This window comes from Denticeps clupeoides, chromosome 15 (genome assembly GCF_900700375.1).
Source record: "Denticeps clupeoides chromosome 15, fDenClu1.1, whole genome shotgun sequence".
NCBI lineage: Eukaryota > Metazoa > Chordata > Actinopteri > Clupeiformes > Denticipitidae > Denticeps > Denticeps clupeoides.
This window is the reverse complement of record NC_041721.1, coordinates 15071457-15098484: the sequence shown is the minus strand read 5'-3', so window position 1 is coordinate 15098484 and position 27028 is coordinate 15071457. Positions and strand designations below refer to the sequence as shown.

At 42.0% G+C, this 27028-nt stretch overlaps 1 protein-coding gene across 2 annotated transcripts; it reads right to left on the bottom strand.

Moving 5' to 3' along the window:
- psme4b (proteasome activator subunit 4b) lies at positions 1-26723 on the bottom strand. Of its 2 annotated transcripts, XM_028954145.1 has the most exons (47): positions 26527-26723; positions 25457-25597; positions 25240-25356; positions 24815-24868; positions 23366-23410; positions 22858-23007; positions 20305-20368; positions 20082-20156; positions 19884-20006; positions 19414-19506; positions 15629-15894; positions 15347-15533; positions 15133-15222; positions 14966-15030; positions 13313-13463; positions 12879-12977; positions 12578-12647; positions 12374-12441; positions 12010-12225; positions 11747-11904; positions 11568-11663; positions 11406-11461; positions 10337-10393; positions 10161-10216; positions 9966-10064; positions 9790-9852; positions 9261-9356; positions 9061-9192; positions 8508-8717; positions 8266-8402; positions 8008-8061; positions 7756-7885; positions 7178-7259; positions 6928-7081; positions 6775-6841; positions 5925-6050; positions 5680-5832; positions 5470-5574; positions 4995-5086; positions 3930-4061; positions 1913-2121; positions 1723-1808; positions 1491-1619; positions 1231-1386; positions 1005-1167; positions 763-896; positions 1-135 (listed from the first exon to the last, which is right to left on the bottom strand). In XM_028954145.1, exons 1-47 carry the CDS (start codon positions 26721-26723, stop codon positions 1-3), a joined length of 5538 nt encoding a protein of 1845 aa, XP_028809978.1. The 2 variants fall into 2 exon arrangements, with proteins under 2 accessions (XP_028809978.1, XP_028809979.1); XM_028954146.1 differs by lacking the exon at positions 24815-24868.
- Positions 26724-27028: the final 305 nt, after the last annotated feature.

Below are 27028 nucleotides of genomic sequence, written 5' to 3'. Positions count from 1 at the left end.
TTAGGCGTAGTAGCACGGCGACACCAACAGGTCAGTGAGCACCAGCAGCTGGTCATCGGTGAACTGCTGTTTGTGCTCCAGCCAGTTGTCATGGTGGGTGCGGCGAAAATTAGACAGAGTCTTCTTCACGGTCATCTACAACAGCGTGCGGGCGCATGAACAATCTTACACACGTACACGCACCTACAGACAGACAATCTAGGCCCCGTCCACAGGAGAACGCTTTTCTCCAAAAAACCCTCCACATAGGTGGCGCGGTAACTCCTCGCTCTCCTCCGCGGTGAGTTAAACATGCCGTTGTTCTCCAGCCTGGTCTTTCCATTAGAAATGCACCGTAGAGAGGATTTTGTGTAGTTGTTACCAACCATTGTTGTAGGTATGACACGTTTGGGGTTGGGCTAATAAATCATCGTTTCCATAAAAAAGCCGCTTTGCAGTCCACACGGATATACAGGATCTGATCTGGAACCCGATTTTTCAAAAATAACCGTTCTGGGTTGCTGAAACGCAGTTCCAGATCGGATAGAAATTTTCCCCTTTTAAGGAAAAATGTTCTCATGTGGAAGGGACCTTAGAGTTGCCAAGTTGGACTCCTCAAAAAATGTCCTCAAACCCTCCTCATGAAATGTAATACGCTTATTGCAGTATTTATTTTACAATAAATGTAGCATTTTCCATTCATTAATTACCATACTAGCCCAATGTTAGTCTTTTATATTAAGAGTTGTGTAATGCTTATTTCATTCTATTTTAAGTACTCACCTCTATGGGCTGGGTGTCATTAAGGTGCGCACTGAGGTCCATGAGGAGCTGAGGCATCCATGTGGGGACGTCATACGGGCTGGAAAGGATGCAGGCACCGAGACCCAGCACACCAGCATGTCTCCGCACCAGATCTACCAGCACACAGACCGACATTCTCAATTCATACTTCATATGACAAGCATGACGACACGTAATGCACAGCGACCGACGCAGAGAGCTGAAACAGCGCGTCTTCGTACCAACAGAAGGGATTGTGTCCACGACTGCGCCAAGGTCTCTCTTCCTCTTTTTAGGGAGTCGTGTCTTGCAGAGGGTCTCAAAATGTGTCTGCATGGAGGAGTCCATGGAGAGGAAGTTACACTGCAGGAAGCCACTCAGGGTGGTCGCTGCCATCTCCCTGACCTGAGAAAGAGGAACCATGAATAAAATGTCCAGAAATTTCCGTGTGTGTGTGTGTGTCCATACCTCCAACTGCTCGTCCTCCAGCAGCTTGATGACGAGGGCTCTGACATCTTGTACCGCCTCCTCAATGTCCAGCAACGTGAAGAGGTTGTAGAACACCATGATCTGTAGGTAGGTGAGCACGGAGAAACGGGCGTGCCAGGAGCTGCTGCCTGAAATCTGCACGCACACACGCTCCGTTACCAAAACAGTACATCACACGCCATTATAAAGTACAGAAGAGGAACCTGTTCAAGGACCAGCCTGGCGCTGTTAGTTCTCACCTCATTCAGTGTTTGCAGCACCAGAGGGATCTGATCTTGGTACAGCAGCCCCTGTGACATCAGGGACAGACACGTTTTGGCGTCCCTCTTCAGCTCGTCGTAGCTGTCGTCATTCTCCACAGGAGCGATCTGAAAAGCGGGAGTTTACAAGAAATATTTATTTAATAAAGAGAACTGAAAAAAGAAAATCATATGTTGTTTCTCTGAAACATGACATGAAGGGAAGTTGCACCTTAAACAGCAGAGGCAGGAGCTGGAGCTGCTGGGGTACTGGTGTAGAAAAGGAGCGTCCAGCGCTGGCCATCAACCACTTGAGCACTGAACATACAAAAAAAACATTAACCACACACACACACAGAGACACACACACACACAAAACCGCAAAAAGCATCTGAACTACTAGCTGATTCCCACCCGCTTACCAGTCTTCAGGAGCTTGATTGCTTGCGTTCTCTCATCCTGCTCCTCAATTCCATTCTCCTCCAGCACGTGGTTCTGGATTTCTTCGTCTCCCTCCATCAGGGGCTTTAACTGGGTCAAGACCCGCTCGGTGAACTGGCTGATGTGAGGGGATCGTGTGGGCAGGGTGTGTGGAAGAGTCACGTCGATCATGAAGATGTAAGTCAGAACACTAAAGAAAATGTTGGAAATGAAAACCAATCAAAATGCTAGAATAATGGCAACATTTCCCTTATAAATTCCATGAAGAATTAATGTGTGGTTCAGCCTACGTTGTACTGTTTGTGTATATTTCTCTGATTCATTTAATATATTACTAAACCTCTAAAATAAGTAGTCTAGCCACATTTTGGGGTTAATTGACCACTGAGGTGCTACAATGAGCAGAAAAACTCGCGTTAAGTTCACGCTCACCTCGTAACAGTCGTATATACTGGCAGTTCTTTAAATGCACGCCTTTCTCTGCATGCTTCACCAGGGATGAAGCCACACACGGCAGAGAAATGCCTGGTTCAGACTTCAGGTAAGCGTGGACTGAACACAGACCGTTTTTCTGCTCATTGGAGAAAATCTAAAGCCGCTTTCAGACCAAACGCAGCACGGGCTACACTGGACTGCATCCATGCGGTTTGGCAAGGATTCACACAATTTATCGATGAAGTCATCAGGAATAACAAAGAGGTTAATCTGTATTCTTTGGTTCCGTCTTCCATGCTTCCTCTTTCATCCTACCCCACACATGCTCAATGATGTTCATGTCTGGTGACTGGGCTGGCCAATCCAGGAGCATCTTGACCTTCTTCGCCTTGAGGAACTTTGATATAGAGATGGAAGTATGTGATGGAGCACCATCCTCTGTAGAATTTGGCATCTTTGATGGCTGGGAATATAAAAGGTAGCTAAGATTTCAGACTATTGATGTTGCCTTCCACCCTGCAGATCTCTCGCACACCCCCATACTGGATGTAACCCCAGACCATGATTTTTTTCCGCCACCAAACTTCACTGTTTTCTGGGTGAATCTCGGATCCATGTGGGCTCCAGTAGGTCTCCTACAATATTTGCGGTGACTGTGGTTTCATATGAAAAATTCACCTTCTGCCACTTTTCCAGCATCCATCTTTTTAGCAGGCTGTGGGCCTTGGCAAATGCCACACGGTTTTTCTTTTGTTTATTGCTGGCTTCTGGGCACTGATTTGAGCATGGAGGCCATTTCTAGACAGAATCCGACAAACTGTTCTGGTTGACACAGGGACTTCAGGTGACCAGGTCTCGTGGAGCTCTGCTGCAGTAGAAAATGGGCTGGCCTTGGATTTTCAACAAATGGTCCTCTCGAGCAGTTGTCTTGCAGGGTCTGCCTGACCTGGTCTTGTCAAAAACATCTCCAGTCTCTTCAAATATTTTTTTTATCCTCTGTACTTGACACTGAGACACATTGATGGTGTCTGCCACATCAGCAGTGGATCTGGTCTTCAGCCTCTTGATAATCAACACTTTAGTCTCAGGGTGAATCTCAGGCATGTTTGCAGAGGTCTAGTTGCAGTTGATGTGAAGGTCTAGTGTACTGGGCTTCTTTTTATACACCTGACACCTAATTGATCCATAATTAGTCACAGATGAAGCTCATATGACAAGGCGACAACACTTATGTCTTTGCAAAAAACTGACTCAATGGGCTTTACCAAGTTTTGAATATTAGAATACGTTTTGACAGTTTCATTTTGCACTGGAACATTATTACAAAAGCTGTTGGGAATAAAATGAGCCATTTCTTGTAAAAAATAATAATAAATAAATAAATCTTGAGAAATATATTTCAGCGGCACTTGAGGTCAATTTCTACACAAGCAACAAGACTTATCACATCTGCATCAATTATATGATTTATACAATTGGAATTAACAAGCAAAGACCCGGCTGAAGAATAAGTGAAGTGATGAGGGCAAGATTTGGTGCCTTGGTCCCTCGGTGACACCTCACCTGCCGATGCGCTCACGCACGTTCTTGTACACCTGGGTCAGCTTGGGCTCCAGGTACTCCAGCAGCCTGTGCAGCAGCTCAGGAACTCGCCATTCCTGCTGGGCCAAAGCCCCCTGTAGCACGTACAGATGACTGGGCCACAGAGAGAAATAAGATCAATACACAGGGATTAAAATAATCGGACTGGATTTTATTTGATTTTTTTGCTCCATGCTGCGGGCTCAAAAAGTAGGCATGGTTAACGGCACCCCCACGATCCCACCACATAATGCCTTTTTATAACTATACCTCGTAACTTCAGTAAACAAACTGAAAAGCAGGCCTATATGTATTGTGATATTTCTCCACTGCCAACATCAAGCAGGGTTCACGGTCAAAACACACCTGACAGACCTACACCCTCCCACATTTTTCTCCAGTAGACCAACTTGCTGTCGTGCATGTGGTTTAATTAAATCGCTAATTAACTTTTAAATCATTGCTATATCTTCATCCTCTCAATCCTGGTTTGGGCAGCACTTCAATACTTTCTTTCTATTGGTTGCACGTTAATTTATCACAACGTGCAGAGGTCAAAGTTCAACACTTTGTCCGTGGAGTCTGCAAAGGCTCGGTTTGCCGTGCTTTTGCTTTGCCATGTCATTCGTGCTTTGCATGTTGCGCATCCAGTAGAAAAGAGCAATGCCATGCTGGATACGTTTGGTCTGTGAACCTTTAACCTCAGCAGACACTGTGAAGGTCAGATACTCTTCAAAATACAATAGCAATAGTGTTTTATCTTAAGTAAAATATTAGTATTTGATATATTAAATATTCCCTCCAAATTGTTTTTTTTTTTTTTAGTATTTGTCAATGTTAGACTAATATTACCTGTACTGCAGCGAGCTACTAGGAGGCGACTACCAATATTTCAAGTGCTGTTTTGTTTTTTTTTTTTTTTTTTTTTATGGGCGATATGATACTTAAGGCCTTAATTTTGAAAAATCCTTGGAGGATCCTTTTAAAGGACCCAATGAAACCATACAATGGATAAATAAATAAACCACAGGAAAATAATGCACCCACCAAGCATCTACAAATGACCCCCCTTCTCCACTGAGAGGCGACTCCATCAGCATCTCAAAAAGCCAATGCAACTTTCTTGGATCTCTGCTCTCCTGCAGGGTCAAACAAGTTTGTATGGGGATCATGGGTCGTGTGAGATAATCACACAGACAATAGAGCACTAGAAGAAAATAACAACGTAAATTGGTACTGATTAATAATACCTCTCCTATTACACATAAAATAATCCCAAATTACAATAAGGGCTGCATGATTCTACTCTAGAAACATGATAATATCTGAATGGCAACCCCATTATATGGTGGTAGCAGTTAGCTAGAAATTTTGGACCTGTTTAAGACATATTTAAATTGTTTCAATTACCCAACAACATTTCTGGGGGTCATGTGACAATGACAATGAACAAGGTTACTAGTTACAGGGAAAAAAAAGGCAGGCCTAAATCAGCAGTATGGAGGATGCCGGGGTTACTTACACACGCTGTGGCAACGCAGGTGCCCCAGTCTGTATAGGTTTCCACGGTGATGTGGGAGAGCGCTGTGCGCATAAGCGGAATCAGGAAGTTCCACAGAGCTTCCGCCTACAAAACAGATGCAGACTAATATATTCCAATGCAAAAATAAATAATAATAAAAAATATTCAGGGCTGAGCATATTTTGGAAATGAAGGTAAAGTTGGAATCACCTTCTTGAAGCTCCAATGTTTGCTGCCCCTCACCAGGCCAGCAATGATCTCAGCCACACAGCGCTGCGTGCTCTCGTGCGAGTCGGCCGCCAGACGCTCCATGTGTGGCATGAGCACGGGCAGGAAGGTGTCGCTATAGTTACGGAAAAGCCCCTGCGAGTGACATTAGGAAAAATAGTAACATTTTACTTTTACTTTGCTCTGTTTGAACTCATTATGATGGGAAGACCAGTCAGAGTCAAAACCTTGAAGAGGCAGAACCGGCGTGGGTTGAACTTGTCTTTGCCCTTGCGATCTTCCAAGGACAGGAACTTGATGAGTTGGTTAATGAAGTCAGGGTTGGAAAAGTAGTTGTAAATGATGCGTTCTCTCTGTGACGGGACAAAGAAATGCCTTTTGTGATTCTGTGGATTCTCCACTACACAAACAACTGGAACAGTAACAAAAGTCACACAACAATGACATCATACATGTGAGGTTATGCAGTAAATGGTGAACCCAGCAGGCCTTACGGAGCAAATAAAAAAAATAAAGCTAAATGTTTCATTTCATAAAATCAGAATCTTCAAGGCATCCAACTTTTTCAGCATTTGACATGCTTGTCCTTTTCTCATCCGCTCTGAGTTCCCATGCAAAGCACTTGTTGGCTTCTTGTGCACTTCTAGTATGTTTGCTTTGGTCCATTTCTGTTTGCACGTTTGTAACATTGTATCATTTTCCACTTGGTTTGGTTTCCTTTCACACTGGGAAAAATCCAAAATGCATCGCTTCAAATCACGTATGAATTTTCTCTGGTTATTGGTCATGTTTGTAAAATTGCACGTATGTAGTAATCAGACCAAATGTCTATGAGGCTCTGCCTCTGTCCGTGATTCATCTTATAGGACGTTGAGTGTAAAAACAACATGACTACAGTTTTGATTTGGACTGAGACCACCTTTTTGGGGGGCGATTACTGCATTCTCACCGGACCAAACAAACTGCACCAAGGGGGGAACTGAACTTGAGTTCGATTCACATGGACTAAGAAAAAAAATGGAGGTACACACCATTACATATTGTTGATCAAATTAAAACCAATGCACATGTGTGTACCTCGTTCATTTCCTCTGGTACGAGGTCTGGCGGCTGCTCTTTCGAAGGTGAATAGAGCATCAGCTTCCTGCAAGACAAAGTCATCGCAGTCATAATATAGCATGTGCAAGTAGGACTATTTAGGTTCTAAAACCAGGAACATAGAAAACTGACTTTGGCCAGCAGTAGTAGCCCCAGTGGGTCTTCTCCACAAAGTGCATGTTGTCCCAGTCCTGCTCGGAATTGGGCAGTCTGCTCTGATTGTACTGGAGCCAGAGATTCCCAGGTCGGTCCCCAGCCACCAGCCCAGCAGGCTCTTCTGCACCACCTGACAAACACACATCTCTTGCTGTAAAGCTCGCTGCTCTCTGAATGGTTCTTGAGTGTCACATCTGTGTGTGTCTAATATAATGTCTTCTCTCACTCATGTCACTTGGATGCACAGCAGTTTTGTTGCGGGGCCTCTTTAGCTGCTTCAGTATGCCTGCCACAGCTGATATCGCCACCTAGTGGAGAGAAGGGGAGAAACACACACACTTTCATCACAAAATACCTTTATATAAAAAGAAAGGGCGATATAATCATTGTACCCTGAGAAAACACTAATGCATTAAAATGTTGTGTTGATTAAATGTTTATATTGATACACTTGTCTGTCCTGAAGACTGTTTCATGCATCTTAATAAATGTTATTTCCTGTTGAGAGTCAAAGTACATTTACAGTCATTCAAGCAATTATGACTGAATTTATCAAATAGAAGTGAGTCACAATTATGGGCTTTGAAATGCTTAAATTTTGTAAGCATGTGGACCTTTGGGAAAAACGAGTAAATATGATTCACTGAATAAACTCTTTAAAATGTTTGATTCTTTAAAGCAGAATAAAAAAAATTGTGCTTAGATAAATCAACTGATCAGTGTTGCATGGGACAACTTTCTGGATCCAGTAAATGAAAGGGTTTTGTGGCATTATACCATCTAGGAAGAAAAACACAACCACACCTTTCGCACAATGAGAGCATCATGGTTGAGAGTCTTAATGAAGAAGAGAACAGCCACTGAGGGGAGAGGATGATCGTCTCTCAGCAGCAGCGACAGGAAGCCAATGGCTATGTGCTCAAATTTCCAAGGTCTTGTGACAGAACCAGACAAATAAAGCAAATTTATGCAAATGTACAAATAAATGAGAATAAGTACAAACTGACACCAGAGGCAGGAGTCCATGTACAAATTTAGCAGGTTCTGAACACTCACAGGTCCCTGTTATCCAGACACTCCAACAGGTCCGTCACCAGCTTCTCATATCTCCTACGAGTAAAAAGAAGACCATGGCTGATGTCAATAGTTAACTCTTCTAAAAAAAAAAAAAAAAAAAAAAAAAAATTGTTACATTATTTACTTATTTATTTTACTTTAATCAAATGGTCAATTAAAGAATGAATAAACCACAAAATGCATTATGCTTCCACAACCATATTTATAGCATAAGATCCATATGTTGTGGCAACTCACTGGACGGATTCCATGTTTTTGGTTTGCTGTGTGAGGAAACCTTCCTGCAGCTCTTGGTCAGTGGGGGTTGTGTTGGACAGACAAGGGTGTCTGGACTCCGTTAAGTGGTTTCCCAACTGCACTATACGATCAGGTACCTGAATACATAAAGACACCAGTCAGGTTTGAGAAACAAACCAACGAATAAAATCCCTGGTGTTTCTTTGTATCGGAAAAATTGGATCCTATGTCCAAAAGCTTACTGTGAAGTCGATGCCAATGGTCTCATACTGTCGGTGGACCTTGTCTGCAAGGTCATCAAAAAGGCGCACGATCGAGGGCTTCTCCAGAGACATCGAAGGACTAAGGCCCGAGCGCACGATGGCCGGCCACGTCAGAGCAATGCACTCCCAGTCATGCAGGTTGGCAAGACAAACCCCACCATGGTTACCGAGCAAGCAGTACAGGGCTCCCTATAGGAGCAGAAGATGTAAATTAAACTAAAACAATGTCTAAGAACTCATGATTTTAGTCACAGGCACATCAATTAAATGCATCCTAACCTGTGTAATCATTCAAACAAATCTGTATTCTCAACATAATGGTGAAAATAATAATACATTCAAATATAATTGCATGTAAATATGCATAGCCTAAAAAGTGAAGTCATTGCCTAGTCATTATACTTATTAATATGAGGTTGGAAATAGAAACAGCAGGAGTTGAGACAAGAAATGACCCAACAATGGGTTGATTTAGAACACAAAAGGAAAGGTGTGTGTGTTAATGAACGAGTGAGAGTAAAACTGAACGTGCCTTGAACTGCTGCTGTGTGATGTCTTCGCGGCCCGGCTCCAGCAGCTCCAGGACTCTGGGGGTGATGTCTCGACAGCAGAAGTTGTACGTTCCCAGGGCTGTAAACAGAACATTCTGGGCCTTGCTTCGCACCTAAAAGACAAGAGACACAAGTTACCATATGTAGTTTTAGCAGGTAGATTTATTATAAGGGTGCTCACCTGGCTGTAGGTGCTGGTGGAGAGACGCAGCAGGTCATTAAGCAGGTCCTGGTGAACCATTTTATACTCACACCCCTCCACCAACAGTTTACGCATCTGTGTGGAGAAAAAAAAACAATGAAGTTACTCATGTGCACAAGTAAACTCATTTGGCCCTCTTGAAAACACACTTAAAAGCAAAAGTGAACTATTAACAAACTTGGAGGATTTTCCACTGATAATTTCAGATTTGCTACTGTAAAACACTGCGACAGTGGCGTCTTATTGCTTCCCTGCCTTAAGGGATAGATATTTGTGCTGCAAACCACAAGTCACAAGGGCATTCATGATGTAAATTGAAAATGATTCATGGGCAGAAAAATCCGTATTAAACTGGCCATATCTGACCAGGCCCAGCCAGCAAATCGTTCAAGAAATAGTTCTTCACAGCTGGTCCCTTCCAAATTCACAAGGGTGTTAACACCGCAACTCATGTTAATTATTTCTCGTTAAGTAAATTATGAATTCTCTCAGGGTTTCTCCTACATACTTCATGCTGCAGCAGGACCCGGTCGATGAGCAGAGCCCGGATGTGCTGCTTCTTCCCATGAAGCTGCAACCAAAATAAATAAATAAATAAATAAATAAATAAATAATAAAAACCATCAGCACCTTCAGGCCACTCAACACATGGTGGGGTCATGAAAATGATGGTGATTAACTCACTCTGTTCTCCATAGACTTCTTCACCAGAGTGAAACTCTTCCAGCGTGAGTCAAACTCATTCTTATGGGAGCCTTTGAAATGCATCAGATCACTGATGATCTAAAAGACACACACAATAAAGACATACATGTTCTCAGAAAGTGTACAAAAAGAAGCAAAGTTTTAGAGTCTTCTACAACAAATGTCTACACTCACCTTGATGACGGCAAAGAGAGACTTTGTGTCGTCTTCAGAATGTTCCAGAATGTAATCTGTTGGCAGCAGAAGAAGGGAGGGTGAGCAGCAACAGACTAAATGAGTGAATTACAGAGGATAGGGGAATTGCCCAGGTGAATTATGGGTGATGCAGGTGACGGAATGAGGACACTCACGCAGCAGCTGTCTCATCACTCTGCAGATGGCGTCTCTGTAGTTCTCTCTAGACTCATCTGTCAGCAGGAACACAATATGAGTCAATCCAAAAGTTCAGCTTCCTCACAGTCATTATTCTGTATTATCCCCCAAATGAAGTACAACAGGCAACCTTTAGAGCGATTAGTGCCGTTAGGCTGTACACATGCAAACTGACACACACACACACACACACACACACACACACACACACACACACACACACACACACACACACACACACACACACACACACACACACACACACACACACACACACACACACACATATATATATTTGACCGTTTTATTTGGATTTTTTTTTTTTATTATTAAGTTTGAACAAGAACAAATATATTTCAAGGCAATAATATATAAATAAATGATAAAATATATTTTTAAAAAATCCTTGGGCTGTGACCAAATGCAGTGAACATTTGAAAAAATATTCACAGAGTTGCTTAATAGGACCAGGCATCTAATTAAAACTGAGGAAAATATTTATACAAGACCATGAAAGGCCTGAGCCAAATCCCATGGATACTTTGGACACTGCCAGTGACAAACTTTTTTAAGCTTTTACACAATGTCTGTAGCTGACTTTACACTCCATTCCTCGACTTATTGGTGTCAAAGGTAATGAAACAAACAGACCCTGCACAATTCAGGGTCATGCAATACGGCAAAAGGCATATTGAAGGTCTAGCAACCTGCAAATCTGCCTGCCATCTGTACATTATGAATAATATAATTGCAGTGGTGACTGCAACCAGTAATACACTGGGTGTGTTTACTCAGAAATTAATCCATGAATTTAAAAGTCTAAATATGGCAAGTTTTCTGCAATGTCCTTGGTTGCTTTTAAAAGGAACAGAGCAAATTACAGCGTTACTGCCCACAAATTGAATCAACTATAAGTATTAAAATAAAGATTTGAATGCTGATCATATAAAAGTAACAGAGTAATGAGACCACCATTAAATGACATGGCTTGCCATTAAAATATTACATTCGATTAAAGCCGTGAAGTCATGTGAGGGTGCAACCTACCATACTCGACCCCGATGTAAAGGCAGGTCTCATCCAGACAAACCTTGCTCTGAACTCTGTTGACAGATCAAGACGCAGATACAAGTTCAGATACTGAAGAACCTGTGTGTGTGTGTGTGTGTGTGTGTGTGTGTGTGTGTGTGTGCGCATGCAGCTACTAACAGGCCAGGAACCAATGGTCCATCCAGAGGAGGTAGCATGCTCCCAGCTCCCAGTAAGCAATGCTGCACAATAGAGAGGCTCTGCAGAACATCATCTCTGGAACAATGAGATGGGGGCAGGGGGTAAAGAAGCATTCAGAGAAACAAGAGTTTGAAGTCCACTATGAACAGAACTCCTACCGGCTCAGTTCCAGCTGGCCCTGAGCGTATCTTTGCAGACGCTGCAGCTCCGGCTGCAAGAGAAGGTCCAGCACGTAGAACACAAAAGCTGTCTCTTCTGCACTGGGCACGTGCCACTGGATTTGCAGGTCCCACAGATCTCCAGCACGACCCCAGTCCTTGGAAGACGATATGACAAGACAGTCAAAACTGCATAATATTCTAACATTTTGCTTTTATTATCCTATTATGTAGATCAAAGTTCTCTACAAATAATTAAGCACCTTGATTGGCAAGTACTCCTTAAGGGGTCTGTGGAAGCCACCGGGGATGCTACAGTAGTCAGTAGGGTAGGTGAGAGCGGTGGATCGCAGGACGTGGTGCAGCAGATTGCAGGCCAGACTGTAACCCTGCTTGCAGCGCAGGCGAAGAGTTAGCTGTAGGATCTGCACCAGTTGTGAGCTGTAAGGGAGCAGCTTCTCTCCATCAACACGTGTCACCTGAGGAGGAGAGCAGGGCAAATAGGAGTAGGAGGGAATAGAAAAAAAATAAAGCTCTGTTCAAGACAATAAAGGCCAATTATGACCACTTTCTATAACCATAAATAAACAGTTCATTGTAACTGTCATATCAAAGACATCAGCCCACCTCAGACAACAACTGGAGATTCCACAGCAGCTCTTTGTCCAATTCCTCCTCATTTAGCACATCTTCATCTAGGGAAAGCACAGAGATGGACTAATTTACAGACTTCCACTAACATTCTGATGAATGGGGCTGTAATTGAGGGAGTGTGATGCTGCCATTATACAATGGAGGGGACCAAGTTGCACACAAACGTGCGATACATACTGGCAGTGATGTGGGTGATGGCAGTACAACAGTGCGGCACAAAGAGCTTGAGAGACTCAGCAGGATGACACTAAGAGAAAGAAATAAAGAAAAAGAAATGACAGAATTTCTTCAGACCTGATGCTCTCTTTCCTCATATATTTGCATGTAGGAGAGTTAAAGTTGAGACATTAGCTCATTCATCCTGTGACTACCCGTAACGACACATTGCAAGTGCATCACTGTAATGGTAAAACAGCAGTAAATACATGGTTTTTGGTGGATTATCTTAATGTGCTAGCAGCAATTAATAGATCAGTACCTTAGAGGCAGCTCTGCACATGTCGGCCACCATTCTTCCTGCCACGCGAGTCTCGAATATGTTGGTGGTTGCAAAGTTGAAGACCTTCTCTAGAGCTACCTGCATAAAAATAAATACAAAAAAAAACATGCGCTGACTTATTTATCAATCCTTGTGCAGTGTAAGAATGCCCTGCATAACACAGTACATCACAGCCCTTAGAGAATAATCAAAATATAATTGCTGATATCCCCTGAGGAAGTTACCAGAAGAATTCAGTCACACATAATTTAAAGATGGCAGCGATGAGCCCCAAGTCTACAAAGCCCAGGTTCAAACTGTCACCCTTTAACATCCCACATTCTTCAGTAGAAGTTACAGGTGAAAGTGTTGTCTTGGACACCATTAAAGTTGTGTCCGCCTTCAATAGGGGTGTGGATGTGGCCGTGACAGACCTTGAAGATCTCTGGAGAGCACTGTGTCAGGATTGTACTGAACGTGGAGGAAAGGCCCAGCTCCACCAGGCTTTCCAAGTGAGTCATCTTCTCTGTTTCGGTCTCCTCCCTCGTCTGCTCTAGAGTGCTGCTGTCAATAAGTGCAAAACACCTGCCAAAAGCAAAAAAATGCGATATATCGAAGACACTTGTTCGACTGCAGATAGTTAGAGTTCAGCGATATATATTAAATATACTCAATGTATCGCAACTTGTTCAATTTCAGATAGTTACGGGTGGACGATATATTGAATATAGGGCTGCAACAACGCATTGATTAACAATAGATAAAAACTGATTACTAAAAGAGTTACCAAAAAAAAAATCATAATCGATTCATTGGTTTGTGCGACGCAGAGACATTTAATTATTTAAAAAAAACAAAAAAAAAAAACACTTTAGTTGAGCGCGGAGTGCAGCAAACATACTTTGTCTGTCTTGTGCACTGATGCCTGCAGAATTCAGTGCTTCATAGACAGGCCAAAACAAAACAAAAAAAGTGGAGGTAGAGCAAAGAAACAGGGTCATATGAGCCATAATTCACCTTCACCTGTGAACATGCTCAACACAACACGTGTTATGCGTGCTTTTTTGCACATGCACAGCGAGCCTAAACATGCTCACAATTTTTCATTTCAATGCAACGTGTCTGAACAAAGGGAGTGAGAGAGATTAAGTGTGTGTGTGTGTCTACAGTTTAGTGTAGAGAACTTATGAAATTCAAACAAATCCTGTAAAATTTTCTAATTTGTATAGTTTTTATATATATTTTTTCTGGCAGCTCAGTTGGCACTTTATTTAAAAAAAAAAAAAAGTCTATATTTGAAAGCATACGTGTGTGTGTGTTTTTGGGTTAGTTAATTTTTATGTTATTATAACAGCTCAAGGAGCAACATGTTTGTGCACCTTCTGAAGATTTTAGTTCTGTTTTTGAATAAAGGGTTGGAAATGAATGCTTCTCTTGTTTTTTTTATCCGATAAGTCGATTAATATATATCCCGGCTTGTCCGATTGCAGATAGTTAGGGGTGGGCGATATATCAAATATACTTCATAACGGTATCACGGCTAGTTCCAAATTGAGTATGAATTCTAATGTTGTTGTTAAACAATAACTTTTAAAGTTCTCAGTTAAATGTCTGTAAACAACTGCTATAATCAACCTCCGCTCTATCTTGGTTTGAGGGCCACTTCGATGCTTTGTTTCTATTGGTTGCGCATCAATGAGTCACAACGCACAGAAATTCAACTGTGATCACAGAAGTTTGCTGAACACAGCAAAAGATCACGCTTCAGGCACGCACGCCAAAAAAATCAAGCAGCACTTGCTGTGTTTGATCTGCAACCGGCTTAATAGCAGCAAGAAACTAATCCATGGCAAGAAGTGAAAGGCCACACGATTTCAGAGACATTAATTTGGAGAGAGGTGAACGAAAAACGTTCTAACTTTAAAGCAAAAATTTTGACTTTCTGTACATTCATTATATTGATGTCATTTTATGCAATAATTGTCCAAATGTATTATTTATACAGACATTTCGCTTAAAAAATCCTATTTTGGGGCAATCGCAATATTCACTTGTGTATGTGTGTTTCTGCTCTGGTTGTAACATACCGATCCATAAATTGCAGCACAAAGTCCTCAAACTCTGCAGAGGCTGAGCACAGCTCCCTCTCCATCTGAGAATGGTTAGGAAATAAATGCAAGCCAGGAAATCAGTAAACCAGAAGACTAGTAAAAATGGAGGATAATCATTCTATACTCTGAGCAAGTTGGCTCACCTCAGTCAGATCCTCTCTCTCATGAAGAGCAGAGGAGCAGTCCACCAAAGGCACAAGGGTGGTAAATGTAGCAATGAACTGGAATGTTATCTAGAAGAATGTTTATTAAAGTACAATATTCAATTATTGACTTCATATTTTAGATTAATTTAATACACATAACATTCCATAAAGTTGTGAATTATGCTCATTAGAGCGGATTGAGGCTACCCACCATGCACTTGCTAAAGTCATTAGGGTCCACACCAGGCAGTGCCCTCATTAGTAGCGGCAGAACATGAGCAGGGCCTTCTGGGTAGTGGCGACCCCCACTGAGCAGGCTACGTGCCACGCCAATCATGCAGCTGAGGGTCGCTGTGAGCTGGTGGGGTTCAGTTAAAGTTTCCATGGCAGGGTATGTCCTGTATGGGGAGCCAAAAACGTTTAAATGTATAGATTATCTATTTCAAGAACGTAAAATGCGTTTATTATCCTGCAGCTTAGTTTCAGATTTCACCTCTCAAGTACGGGTGGTATGACCAGTTCGGGTCTCATGAGGGCAAGATTCTGCAGCGCCTGCGCAGCATCCATGCTTCCGGTCTTGCTGAACATGGCCAAGAGGACAGGTTGCTTCATGCTCTCCACAAAGTCAGTCACATCTTGGTCAGACAGGCGGTGGCTGGCAGGCACCGGAGTGATCCAGCACGGCTTCTTGTAGCGCTCGCGGTGCAGACGCCGCACCACGCTTGCAGGCAGACGCTGCAGCAGCTTCATTAGCTTCATCTGGACCAGGCAGACAGATACACACAGGAGACAAGACCGCTCAGACACACAGAGAGACAGCCTGATGAGACTGGCAGACCACACTTAAACAGCCTAGTAAAAATCACAGACAAAAATCATACAGCCAGACAGACACCAAAACAGATCAGAAAGAAGCGTCAAACACGGTTAAATGGCCAAACAGAAGCTTTCAGAACACAGAGAGGAAAATGAGTGGCAGATGAGTTCAAACACAAACAACTCAATGTAGCGGAGGGGTTACAGAAGCGGGGTTACAGTTAAAGTTGCTAACGTGCAGAGACATCCGGTGAGCACAGGGTACCTATTGCGGAACATGACTGACTTCTATAACTGTTTTATTTACCAGTCATATGAATAGTGCACTTGATTATATACAGGTCCATATGAGAGGTGTGATACTGATCAGTCACATGCATGTGTATTATGTACTGAGGAGAGTAGAGGATTGGTTGAAAAGATCTGAGGGGAAAACCAGATGGTGCCTAGATCCTATTTTCACACACACAAAAACATTGTGTTATAACAATTGAATATTAAACATTATCCCAGTACAGGCCACATGTAAGACGTAACACCTGTAACTTAACCTAGGGTCTGTACTACGGTACAAATAACACACTCTATGTTTTAATTAGTAGATTAAAAACCAGATAGGAACACTGTTTTTCAGAAAAAAATGTCCCTGTTTACAGAAAAGTGGCACAGGGTGACGGGTCCACTTTGTGCAGATGTGTAAGAGAGTCTCTGGATTTAGATAATGGTACCAGCTAGCAAGGTAACAGAATAACTAAAGCCTTCATTGGTTAAATTCCTGGGTTTTTTTCCAAGCATGTGGGATGGCATCATGTGGTCAGGCAGTTTAGGAATTGGGGTCCGGTGTCAGCTACGCCCAGTGATCAAACTTAATGGTGGAAGTTACTGCCTTACACAGCACGAACATACTAATCAAGGGTGTCAGATGGAGGTCACGCCCAGAAAGGTGACAAAGGTGGCACGCAGTCCATATGTGCTACTTATTAAAATGACTAGAAAGCTAATTATTTTTCTGTATGATATTTAATCTGTCTTGGCCAGCTGCTTCTCGCAAGGGGAACCAGGGTTTGGCATTGTGTTTCACAATAAAGCACCTCTTTTCAAAACTGATAGCCTTCTGGAATTAGTCACCACACTATAGGGCTGGTTTGCCGATAAGAAGATGGGGCTGCCAAATGAACTAACAGGAATGCATATGTCAATTCAGCATGCCATCCCAAATACATCAATATACTGAGTGGTCCATGCTCTCAACCTTGGTACAGCTGTACAAAACCAGAAAAGTAACTGCTCAGTGGTCAGTTAAATCAGTGGGCATTGAAATGCATATACAGGGTCCTAGACCAACACTTCGCACTGGCTGCACCAATAGGTGCACCAAATTTTTTAAATCACTGTCCATATAGGCAATATTGACTTTTAAATGATTAAACGGTCTGTTTATCTTAAAGTTCTTCATATTTGAAGCACAATTCTAGAAGAAAGGTAACTTACTGAAAATGCGTTGGTGCTTAAAGTGCTTTACTGAGCTGAAATTAAAACGAGGTAAATTAAATAAAAAGATCTGCATGTGCAACCAAATTGGTCGCACTCTAGAGCCCTGATTAAGCACAAAATAAATTAATAATTGAAGGGTTCAGGGTCTTCGCCATAATATTCAGTTGCTGAGTCAACCTCAGTACTGTTTTGATCCTGTTTATATGAAAGCTGGACATAGTGCTTCATTAGAGCCTTTAAGGGAGCGTTGAGGGTACGGCGCAACAAATGCCAGAGAGCTGCTGGAATGGCAACTGTCCAGCCTTTCACTGGGCCATGCGCACCGTAAACAAACCCAGCTGAGCCGGGCCATATTCAGAAAGCGAATATAAACCCTAGATGACAGAGCAGACAGAAGTAATGTATGGAATGGAGTGAGAGGGAGCTTTAAAGGCATGCTGTGCTGGGTTAACTAGGCCAAGAACTCTCACCTACTGATTTCTGCACCAAATTAATTGCAAGAGGTTATTTGACATATTGCGATTGTGATTGTCTGTTCACTATACTATGTGTATTAAAAACTCTCATACCCTTTGAATGAAATATTTACATTTTACAGAATTTATCAAATATGAAGTGCGCTAAACAATGCTGAAACTAGCAAACCACAAGTTGAGTTTCCTTGCTCATGTTTAAGTGGGCGTGGCTTTAACTTGGGACATCTAGTTGGTTAGCATAACTGTCTATCATGTGATTTACATGTGATTAACTGTCATGGCACCTGCATGCGCCCTCATGCCTGCTGCACAGAACTGTGAAGAGGACAGAACTTTGTTTTCTATGCTGCAGGTCCCCTTGGATGGACTGATTCACAGTACAAACTCTTTCTAAACCCACTCTCCTAGTGTACACTGCTGTGCCCACGGTCTGTTTGGTGCCATCACCTAGGGCTGTGCGATATGGCATAAAATTCATGTTGTGATATAAATTTAACAATAGATAATACATATTGTGGTCTATAATTTTAATGTGAATTTTAATTTTTGAAATGGTAATGTGTCTATAGCAAAGGCACTGCAGCATGAAGTTTTTTACAAGTATATCAACATATAGCATAACCATATACCAGATAAAACTATCTGGGCAATTCTACTGAAAGTAGTCTTTCTGTCACACCCATAAAGCCAGTGAAATACCAGGTATGGTAGGGTATTATATCCAATTATATGAATGGATGGAGATATGTAAATAACACTATGCTTGATCTTAATTTATCATGCAGTCCCTACAGGATTTTATTTTTGTGATTTTTAAAATCATAATGACTTTTATTGCACAGGGCACCAAACAGGCTAGGACTGCCCCTGGTCATTTACATGTGCCCTGTCAGTACACAATCAGTACGACTTGCCCAATGGGTTCTGCACCTGCAGTGGTACTGATCGGGCACTGACCCGCTGCACCGTAAACCTGGAAGTTCGCTGCAACCTGCAGATTACTGAAAGATTCAAGGCTTGTTATATTTTATTTATTGGGTCTGCAGTATTTTTAAAACCTTTAGACTATAGGTTTAAGGATTACTAGTCATTTTAATGATATTTAAGGCCTTGTTTTTTGGAAACTGGAATTTAGAAGTTTTTTAAGTTCCACAGAAAATCTGCAGTGTGCTCTGTGCTCTTGCCCAAAACGAATGGCTCGTGCTGCAAGTAGGTTTCGTGCAGGTGATGCAACGTTGTCATTTACGCAGCTCTACTATCAACCACCATGGTACGCAATGGCAGGTCTCCCCACTGCAGTCACCACCCCTTTTCTGCCTGCCTCCCCAACGACCCAGGGCATCATCGCGGCACCAGTCTCTCGCTCAAATGATGGGGTTGCAAAAATAACTGCAGAAGTTGCGGTTTTGGTTAAGATTCGATAAATGGTTCAGCCCTATTAGCCAGAGTATACGGCGGAGACCTCTGCTACCAAGAAGGTTAGACCACCTACCAGCCAGCGGCCATTGTTAGAGGGGTGGTAGAAGGAGGCGATGCTGCTGAACAGCCCATCCAGCTGCTTCTGGGCCCGGTTGCTGGGACCACCCTGTCTCGGAAAAATATTGGGATTAGTATCGATAAATGCCATTCTTACCATTAAAGGGCTCCCCAATTTCTCTCTAAAAACAAAAGAAAAAAATATAAAAAATACTAAAAAGTTAAACCTTTAGTATCAACATCCCAGCCATAGGATTTTTATTCGTTATTGTTGCGGTTGACCACTCTTTCCCTACTGGTGACCCTGACGTGCAAAACATGCTGCTGCTGATATTCAGCATTCAACCAACATGCTACCAACACAGAAAGGTCCCACGTACAAAAAAACAGTGGAATGGTGCAGTCAGCGTAATGATAGCAGAGAATTTCAGGCCACTAGTGCAAATGTTTCAAATTCTAAAAAAAAAAAAAAAAAGTGGGACCAACCAGCATTGAGGAGATCCATACGACCACATGGCCTATGTCATAGGAGTTGGACACATAGCGCGACACCACCATTTGCCTGGTGCCCACTGGAAGGTTAAAGCTTCGCAGGATCCGTGTGAAAATCTGTAAATGCCCAGAAGACAGATTACACCTCAGATAACTTCCACAGAAAATGGCATAATGCTAAAACACTCCCACCTTGGGAATGTAAGGATCCCAGTCCACATGGCCAATGTTGTCATTTGCCAGTCGGGCAAACAGGTTAACAAGGTGCTGTAGGAGGAAAGATACAGCTCATCTATATACAATTCCACGAATATATTTTATGTCCTTGGTCTTCAAAAGGCATATAAAGAGTAACCTGGTTGATTTAAAACAAGTTCATTACGCAATTACAATTAGGTATAAAAATTATACTCACGCCCTCCCAACTAGGCAGATTTTGCACAGAGACCCAAAGGCCCATTAGTTCATCAAACCAGAGCCTGTAAAACAGAGTATGAAAAGTACAGAATAAATGTTTTCTTATTACAGAAACATCTTGGTACTTAGTAGCCTAGTGGGTAACACACTCACCTATGAACCAGAAGACCCAGGTTCAAATCCCACTTACTTCCATTGTGTCCCTGAGCAAGACACTTAACCCTAAGTTCCTCCTGGGGGGACTGTCCCTGTAACTACTGACTGTAAGTCACTCTGGATAAGGGCGTCTGATAAATGCCGTAAATGTAAGAAAAAAAAAAAAAAGTAAAATCAAAGTGTGGGGCTTGTTCCCTAATGTAGGAATCCTCAAGATTTACATAGATAAAGTAAGTAAGAAAACTGGATCTTTTAAAGATGTCTGTGCATGTGATGAATTGATGGGTGTGGGTTTAAATAATACCAAATGAGGAAGTAGCATATGTGAGAGCTGGTTCCTCTCATTTTATAACAGCTGTTCATAAAAACAATCACTAAAGATCATATTCTGGATGACAGAAATAATTAAACACCTACAAAAAGTTTCCTTCAAGATACTGATAACTACTGATCAGTCTTAGTACAAATGAAATGAAGTAGAGAACTATTACAATTAAATATATATATATATATATATATATATATATATATAAAATAAAAGAGAGAGAGTGTGTGTGTGTGTGTGTGTGGACATTGGCAATATATTATCTGCCAAGTTCTCCAAGTTCACCACCTCCTCTCTCAGATCTCTGTAAACAGAATATGGCTTTTTCCCAGGTCGTGCAGCAATACTAAATAATATATCAGGGTTTAACAGTTCATTTCAAACACACCATACCAAAAATACTCAAACCATTTTAAACTTCACTTCCAGGGTTATCTCTGTGTAACTACAGTCCCTGACAAAAGTCTTGTCGCTTATCTACTTTGTAGAAACACCTGCTATTTACCTGACCTTTAATAAATCAATTGGTGTTAGAAATAGCCCTTCCAAATTATGTTTAATGCATTGAAAAGAATTATTTTCAATGACATTTTTTTATCATTTAATCAGGTAGAAAGGTCAAATTTTGGCAAAACAAAAGTTGTCGCCTATACAGAAACTGAACAAATTTACTGTAAATACAAAAATATGACAGCAAATTAAGTAGTGGTGCTGTGAGATCCAAATTTAATATCTTGTAGTACATCCATGTGCTTGAAGGACTGCATCCATGTGGTTTGGCAAGGATTCATACAATTTATTGATGATGTCATCAGGAATAGCAAAGAAAGCAGTCTTGCATGCCTCCCAGATTTCATCAATATTCTTTGGTTTCGTCTTCCATGCTTCCTCTTTCATCCTACCCCACACATGCTCAATGATGTTCATGTCTGGTGACTGGGCTGGCCAATTCTGGAGCATCTTGATCTTCTTCGCCTTGAGGAACTTTGATGTGGAGATGGAAGTATGTGATGGAGCACCATCCTGCTGCAGAATCTTGCCTCTTTTATGGTTGGGAATATAAAAGGTAGCTGAGATTGATGTTGTCTTCCACCCTACAGATCTCTCGCACACCCCCATACTGGATGTAACCCCAGACCATGATTATTCTGCCCCCAAACTTCACTGTTTTCTGGGTGAATCTCGGATCCATGTGGGCTCCAGTAGGTCTCCTACAATATTTGCGGCGACTGTGGTTTCATATGAAAAATCCACCTTCTGCCACTTTTCTAGCATCCATCCTTTAAGAAGGCTGTGGGCCTTGGCAAATGCCACACGGTTTTTCAATTGTCTTTTGTTTAGTGCTGGCTTCTGGGCACTGATTGAACCATGGAAGCCATTCCGAGACAGAATCCAACAAATTGTTCTGGTTGACACAGGGGCTTCAGGTGACCAGGTCTCGTGGAGCTCTGCTGTGGTGGACAATGGGCTGGCCTTGGATTATTGAGCCAACCAACGGTCCTCTCAAGCAGTTGTCTTGCAGGGTCTGCCTGACATGGTCTTGTCAAAAACGTTTCCAGTCTCTTCAAATATTTTTATATATATTTTTAAATATCTTCTGTACTTGACGCTAAGACACATTGATGTCTGCCACATCAGCAGTGGATCTGGTCTTCAGCCTCTTGGTAATCAACACTTTAGTCTCAGGGTGAATCTCAGGCATGTTTGCAGAGGTCTAGTTGCAGTTGATGTGAAGGTCTAGTGTACTAGGCTTCTTTTTATACACCTGACACCTAATTGATCCATAATTAGTCACAGATGAAGGCGACAACACTCTGTCAAAATTGGACTCAATGGGCTTTACCAAGCTTTGAATATTAGAATACTTTTTGACAGTTTCGTTTTGCACTGGAACATTATTACAAAAGCTGTTGGGAATAAAATGAGCCATTTTCTTGTATAAAAAAAAAATCTTGATTAGAAATATATTTCAGCGTCAATTTGTACACAAGCAACACGACTTTTATCAGGGACTGTACTGTGTAATTATTGTAACTAAATGTTGTAACAAAAATGTTACAGCAAACTTACATAAAGCCCTGGCCGTGTTCTTCTGGGGGCATAATGGTGGGTAAAAACAACTCGAAATAGCTAATGGCCTTCTGCATGGTGACATCAAATGGACAGAGCAAAGGCCGCCATTCATCCAGCATCTCCTGGGTGGCTGAAACCGGGAAATACCTGTAAACACACACACACACACACACACACACACACACACACACACACACATATATATATATATATATTTTTTTTGCTGGTCATCCAAAAACGTTTGGCCTACAGGCAGTGTGAATGTAGTCTGGAGACAAAGCATTGCTTATTCAGCTCAAAATGCTTGTGCTTTCCACTTGACAATGGCCCAATTGCATGGCTCTCTTGTTTACCAGAAGAAAATCTGATTCACCTCATGTGGGAATCCTTTCCTGACGTGGCTAAATATAGCTTGAAATTCAAGCTATATATATTTGAATACATATATTTAAAAATGCAACTGCTTAACGTCCTCTAGAAAAACTGTGGAGAAAAAAATACTTACGGTCGGCAGCTTTTAATTAAGGTCTTCAAGACGTTCTCCACAGAGCTGAAACATGAAGGAAAGAGGAAATTAAATGAGGGTAAGCAAAATCTGTTATTCAGATCTCCATGTGTTCATCAGTGTGAAATGTGTTTGGTGAGAATGCGCCCAGCAGTGTGGGGGAGATGGGATGCAATTAGACCATGTGCAAAGCAGGAAAAGAAAAAGAAAATCCCACAGACCAAACTAAAGCGATTTTTCGAAATTTCTAACATTTCAGTAGAGACAATAGTGGGGCAGCATGCCAAGTTATCCAACGTACCATAAAAACTCTCAACGTCTATTAATTAATAAAAATGACTTAATAGGGTGATCCTAAAACCAAAACTGGCCTTTCAACTTCTGATAATCTTAAAAATATTTGATTAATACCTTCAAAAAGCTGAGATGAAAAATGATCAGTAGTAATGTAATCAACGTGTTATAATGTCTTCATGACTGCATTGTGACTCTACAACAGTGGATTCTTCACTTCAGTAGGAGTCAGAATACAAAACCACTGTGAGTCTACATGGGCAATACGAATAAATAAAACCTTTTTGCCATGAACTACAAAAAAAAACCCTACTTCTCCATTGTTTCTGGAAAAATAACTTTTTCCTTGAAGTTATTATAAAAAAATTAATTAAAAAAAAGAGACCTACTGCATAAAGAATCACTGATTATTATTTTGATATCGTTGCCACATTGAAGATGACTTTTACCTACACAAATCAACCGTTGCCTGCATGGCCGAGAACCTGGATTTAAATAGAAAGCTTGCTGACATCAGACACCAATGGGAAATCTGGCACACACTCAGCGACCTTTAGCTTTTAAACTAGGAAACAACCCAGGACAGACCACGTGACCCAAGCTCCCTTAAGTGGCATTAAAGGAGCATTTAAACCAAGGTTTCAGATCAGGGCAGAGCCTACGCTTGTCAGATTACTTTACGCTCAACAAAAGGCTATATGTTTGCTTTGATAACCAAGTTCAAGAAGGGATGCTGTGCCCACACAGCTCTGTACTAAAACACCAACGAGGAAATATGAGATAAGAAAGAGAAGCTGTGAGTGGAGAAAGATTAGCAAGCCGACGTCACACCAGAGCAGTCAAAATGCCATTCCTGGAGGTGTATTTTGCATCAGAACGTATTACATAATTTCCATTTAAGCTAAATACTTTGGTCACAAACCCATCCTTAGGAAAATCTGCACATTATTTAAATTAAGCCCTGAGCCACCAGGAATCGTGTTTGACAAAGAAGATGTATGCCACTTATGAAGAAGTATAAAAGCATAATTCATGGAAGATTTGGGTTTTTAACTAATTGGCTGTTTTCATTGCCCCCCATTTAGAACACATGCAATTAACACCGAAACTTGCTTCTTAAAGCACAACAGGAAAAAAAACACTTGCTGTGCTTACCGCTTTCTCATATAATTTATCATTTTTTGTTTAGTGGTGGCTTCAGCGCGACAACTAAGCATGAGAGAAGGAAAGAAGCATAAACCAACACGCAGATGACTGTGGGCAACAAATTAACTGACATGTACTTTATAATTAAAAGACAAAATATGCAACAGGAGAAACAATGGGACTTCACAGAAGTGAAGTGATTGTCATTGTGACACACTGCAGCACAGCACACGTTGCACACAACAATTTGACAATTTTTGACTGTCTCTGGGGTGTTAATGATCCTTTGGCCACATTAGCTGGACGCTGATGTGACATGGCATATCGTAATGACAAGGCACAGAAAAAATAAGTTGATCGGTGACCGTAATCTGCAGGTCCATATAACCTGATAACCGCCACAAGCGGAATGGGTGCCACATATGTTGACGTACTTCGGAAACCAGTTGAGACCCAAGTGCTCAGTTTTGGAGTAAAGGATCTTCTCATAGAGGTCATACAAAGGTCGCCATGGCAACTCCAAGTCATCCCGAGACAGTAACTCCTTCTTCCTGTATTATGAGAAGAAGGAATTATAAGAAAGCAATCAGAGAAATGTAGGTGTAGAGAAATGTAGCTGGTGTGGTTCTGCTGAGTGTTTAGATGGCGTACTTAAGGAGGTTGACGAGAAGCCGTGCGAAACCTTGCATCATGCTGATCTCCAAGTGTGGCATGGTAACCAGCTCGTACAAAAGCTTGATAAAGAGTACATGATCCTCTTTGCTGAATTTCCTTCCATACAGACGAAGGTATCTGTGATGAAAAAAAATTACATTTGAACAAATAACATTTTTATATAAATACTCTTTCGTGCTACTACAGCTACAATATTACAAAGTAATATTGGTTAGTGTGTATTTAAAACATTTCCCATTGCTTTAGTTGTGGAGTAAAGGCACACAATTAAAATATATTACTGTTATTTATAATAATGGTATCAAACCCCCTCATGTGAAAAAAAAAAAAACAGATGACATAATGAAATATATAGAAATGAAAAGCGAAAATTTTCCATGCCATTTTATAGATGTGAACTCAAGGTGGACTTATTGCAGGTCACATTTGAACTATTTATAGTTAAAAAAAAAAAAAAAAAGAAGCAATCCCCGTGACTTTTATTTTGAAATGTTGAGGTCCTTGTCAAAACCGAAAAACGCACGTAAATAATAAAGAAATGAACTTGTCAGGCAGGGCAGGTAAACACGAGTCCTGCGGAATAAATTAACGTTCCGTAAGGGACACGCAGAGCACGTTTTATTTTGCCCGGTGAACACCGGAACGGCCGCCGGTTAAAAGCATGACGGTCTAAATGAACATCTTTTGCCTTAATTGACGGTTGAGTTAAACGACGCTAACGCGACGTAACTAGCCAGCCAGCCAGCCAGCCGCAGACCGGACCACGGCCTTGCGGTCCCGGCTAGCCGGCTAGTTAGCCAGCTAGTCGGCAGAAGCGGCTTTGCTAACAACATTCCCGTCTTCACCGGTCCGGTTAGCCGGCGCGTTGGCTGGTCGGCATGACATTTTTAAGGCCGGAAGGAACGGCCGAGGCTCGGTTCCCCCGGCTAGTCCGGGAATGGGGGCCTGGTGCTTTAGCCGTAGCCTCCGACGTAAACTTGGCCCGCTAGAATACTTCTCCCCGACGAGACGGCACGAACGCTCCGCGGCGGCGGCGCCGTACTTACGTGGAGAGTTTCCTCGTCCAGAACAAGACCCCGGGCCACAGCTCCCTGAGCTGGACTGCCCGACCCAAGTTGCATTTTATTTTCGCCAAGATGTCATTGGACTCGCCGTCTAGTCTGTCTGCGTAGGGAAGGAGTTTGTTGTAGACGATGTCTTTTTGAGGAGCAAAACCCAGTGTCTCGGTCTGGTCCTTTTTCATATTATAATTTACAAAGTGTTAAAAAAAATAACAACAAACAAAAAAAAAAAACGCCCGGTCTTGTCTCTCTCCTTCTCTCGCACTTCGACCGAACTTCTTCCTCAGCCGAATCGTATGAGTCAGAGTCTGTTATTCACCGTCGCGAGTCGGTAACGGGAATCCGGTGACTTCTTCCGACGTCTCCCTTCTTTTCCCCCCTCTCTCTCTCTCTCTCTTTTCTGTCTCCGAAATGACCCCCACAGTCATACGCGTTATATTTCATTCAACCGACATAACCACAGTAATGACACCCGCATGTTGGAGCG

What these genes read in the sequence shown, in the direction of transcription:
- psme4b (XM_028954145.1), bottom strand. Translation starts at nt 26,723, where the DNA reads ATGAAAAAGGACCAGACCGAGACACTGGGTTTTGCTCCTCAAAAAGAC. An exon ending in TCCTGCCTCTGCTGTTTAAG is followed by an intron (nt 1,620 to 1,722) that starts GTGCAACTTCCC and finishes CCCGCTTTTCAG; the next exon opens with ATCGCTCCTGTGGAGAATGA. An exon ending in TGGAGGACGAGCAGTTGGAG is followed by an intron (nt 1,168 to 1,230) that starts GTATGGACACAC and finishes CCTCTTTCTCAG; the next exon opens with GTCAGGGAGATGGCAGCGAC.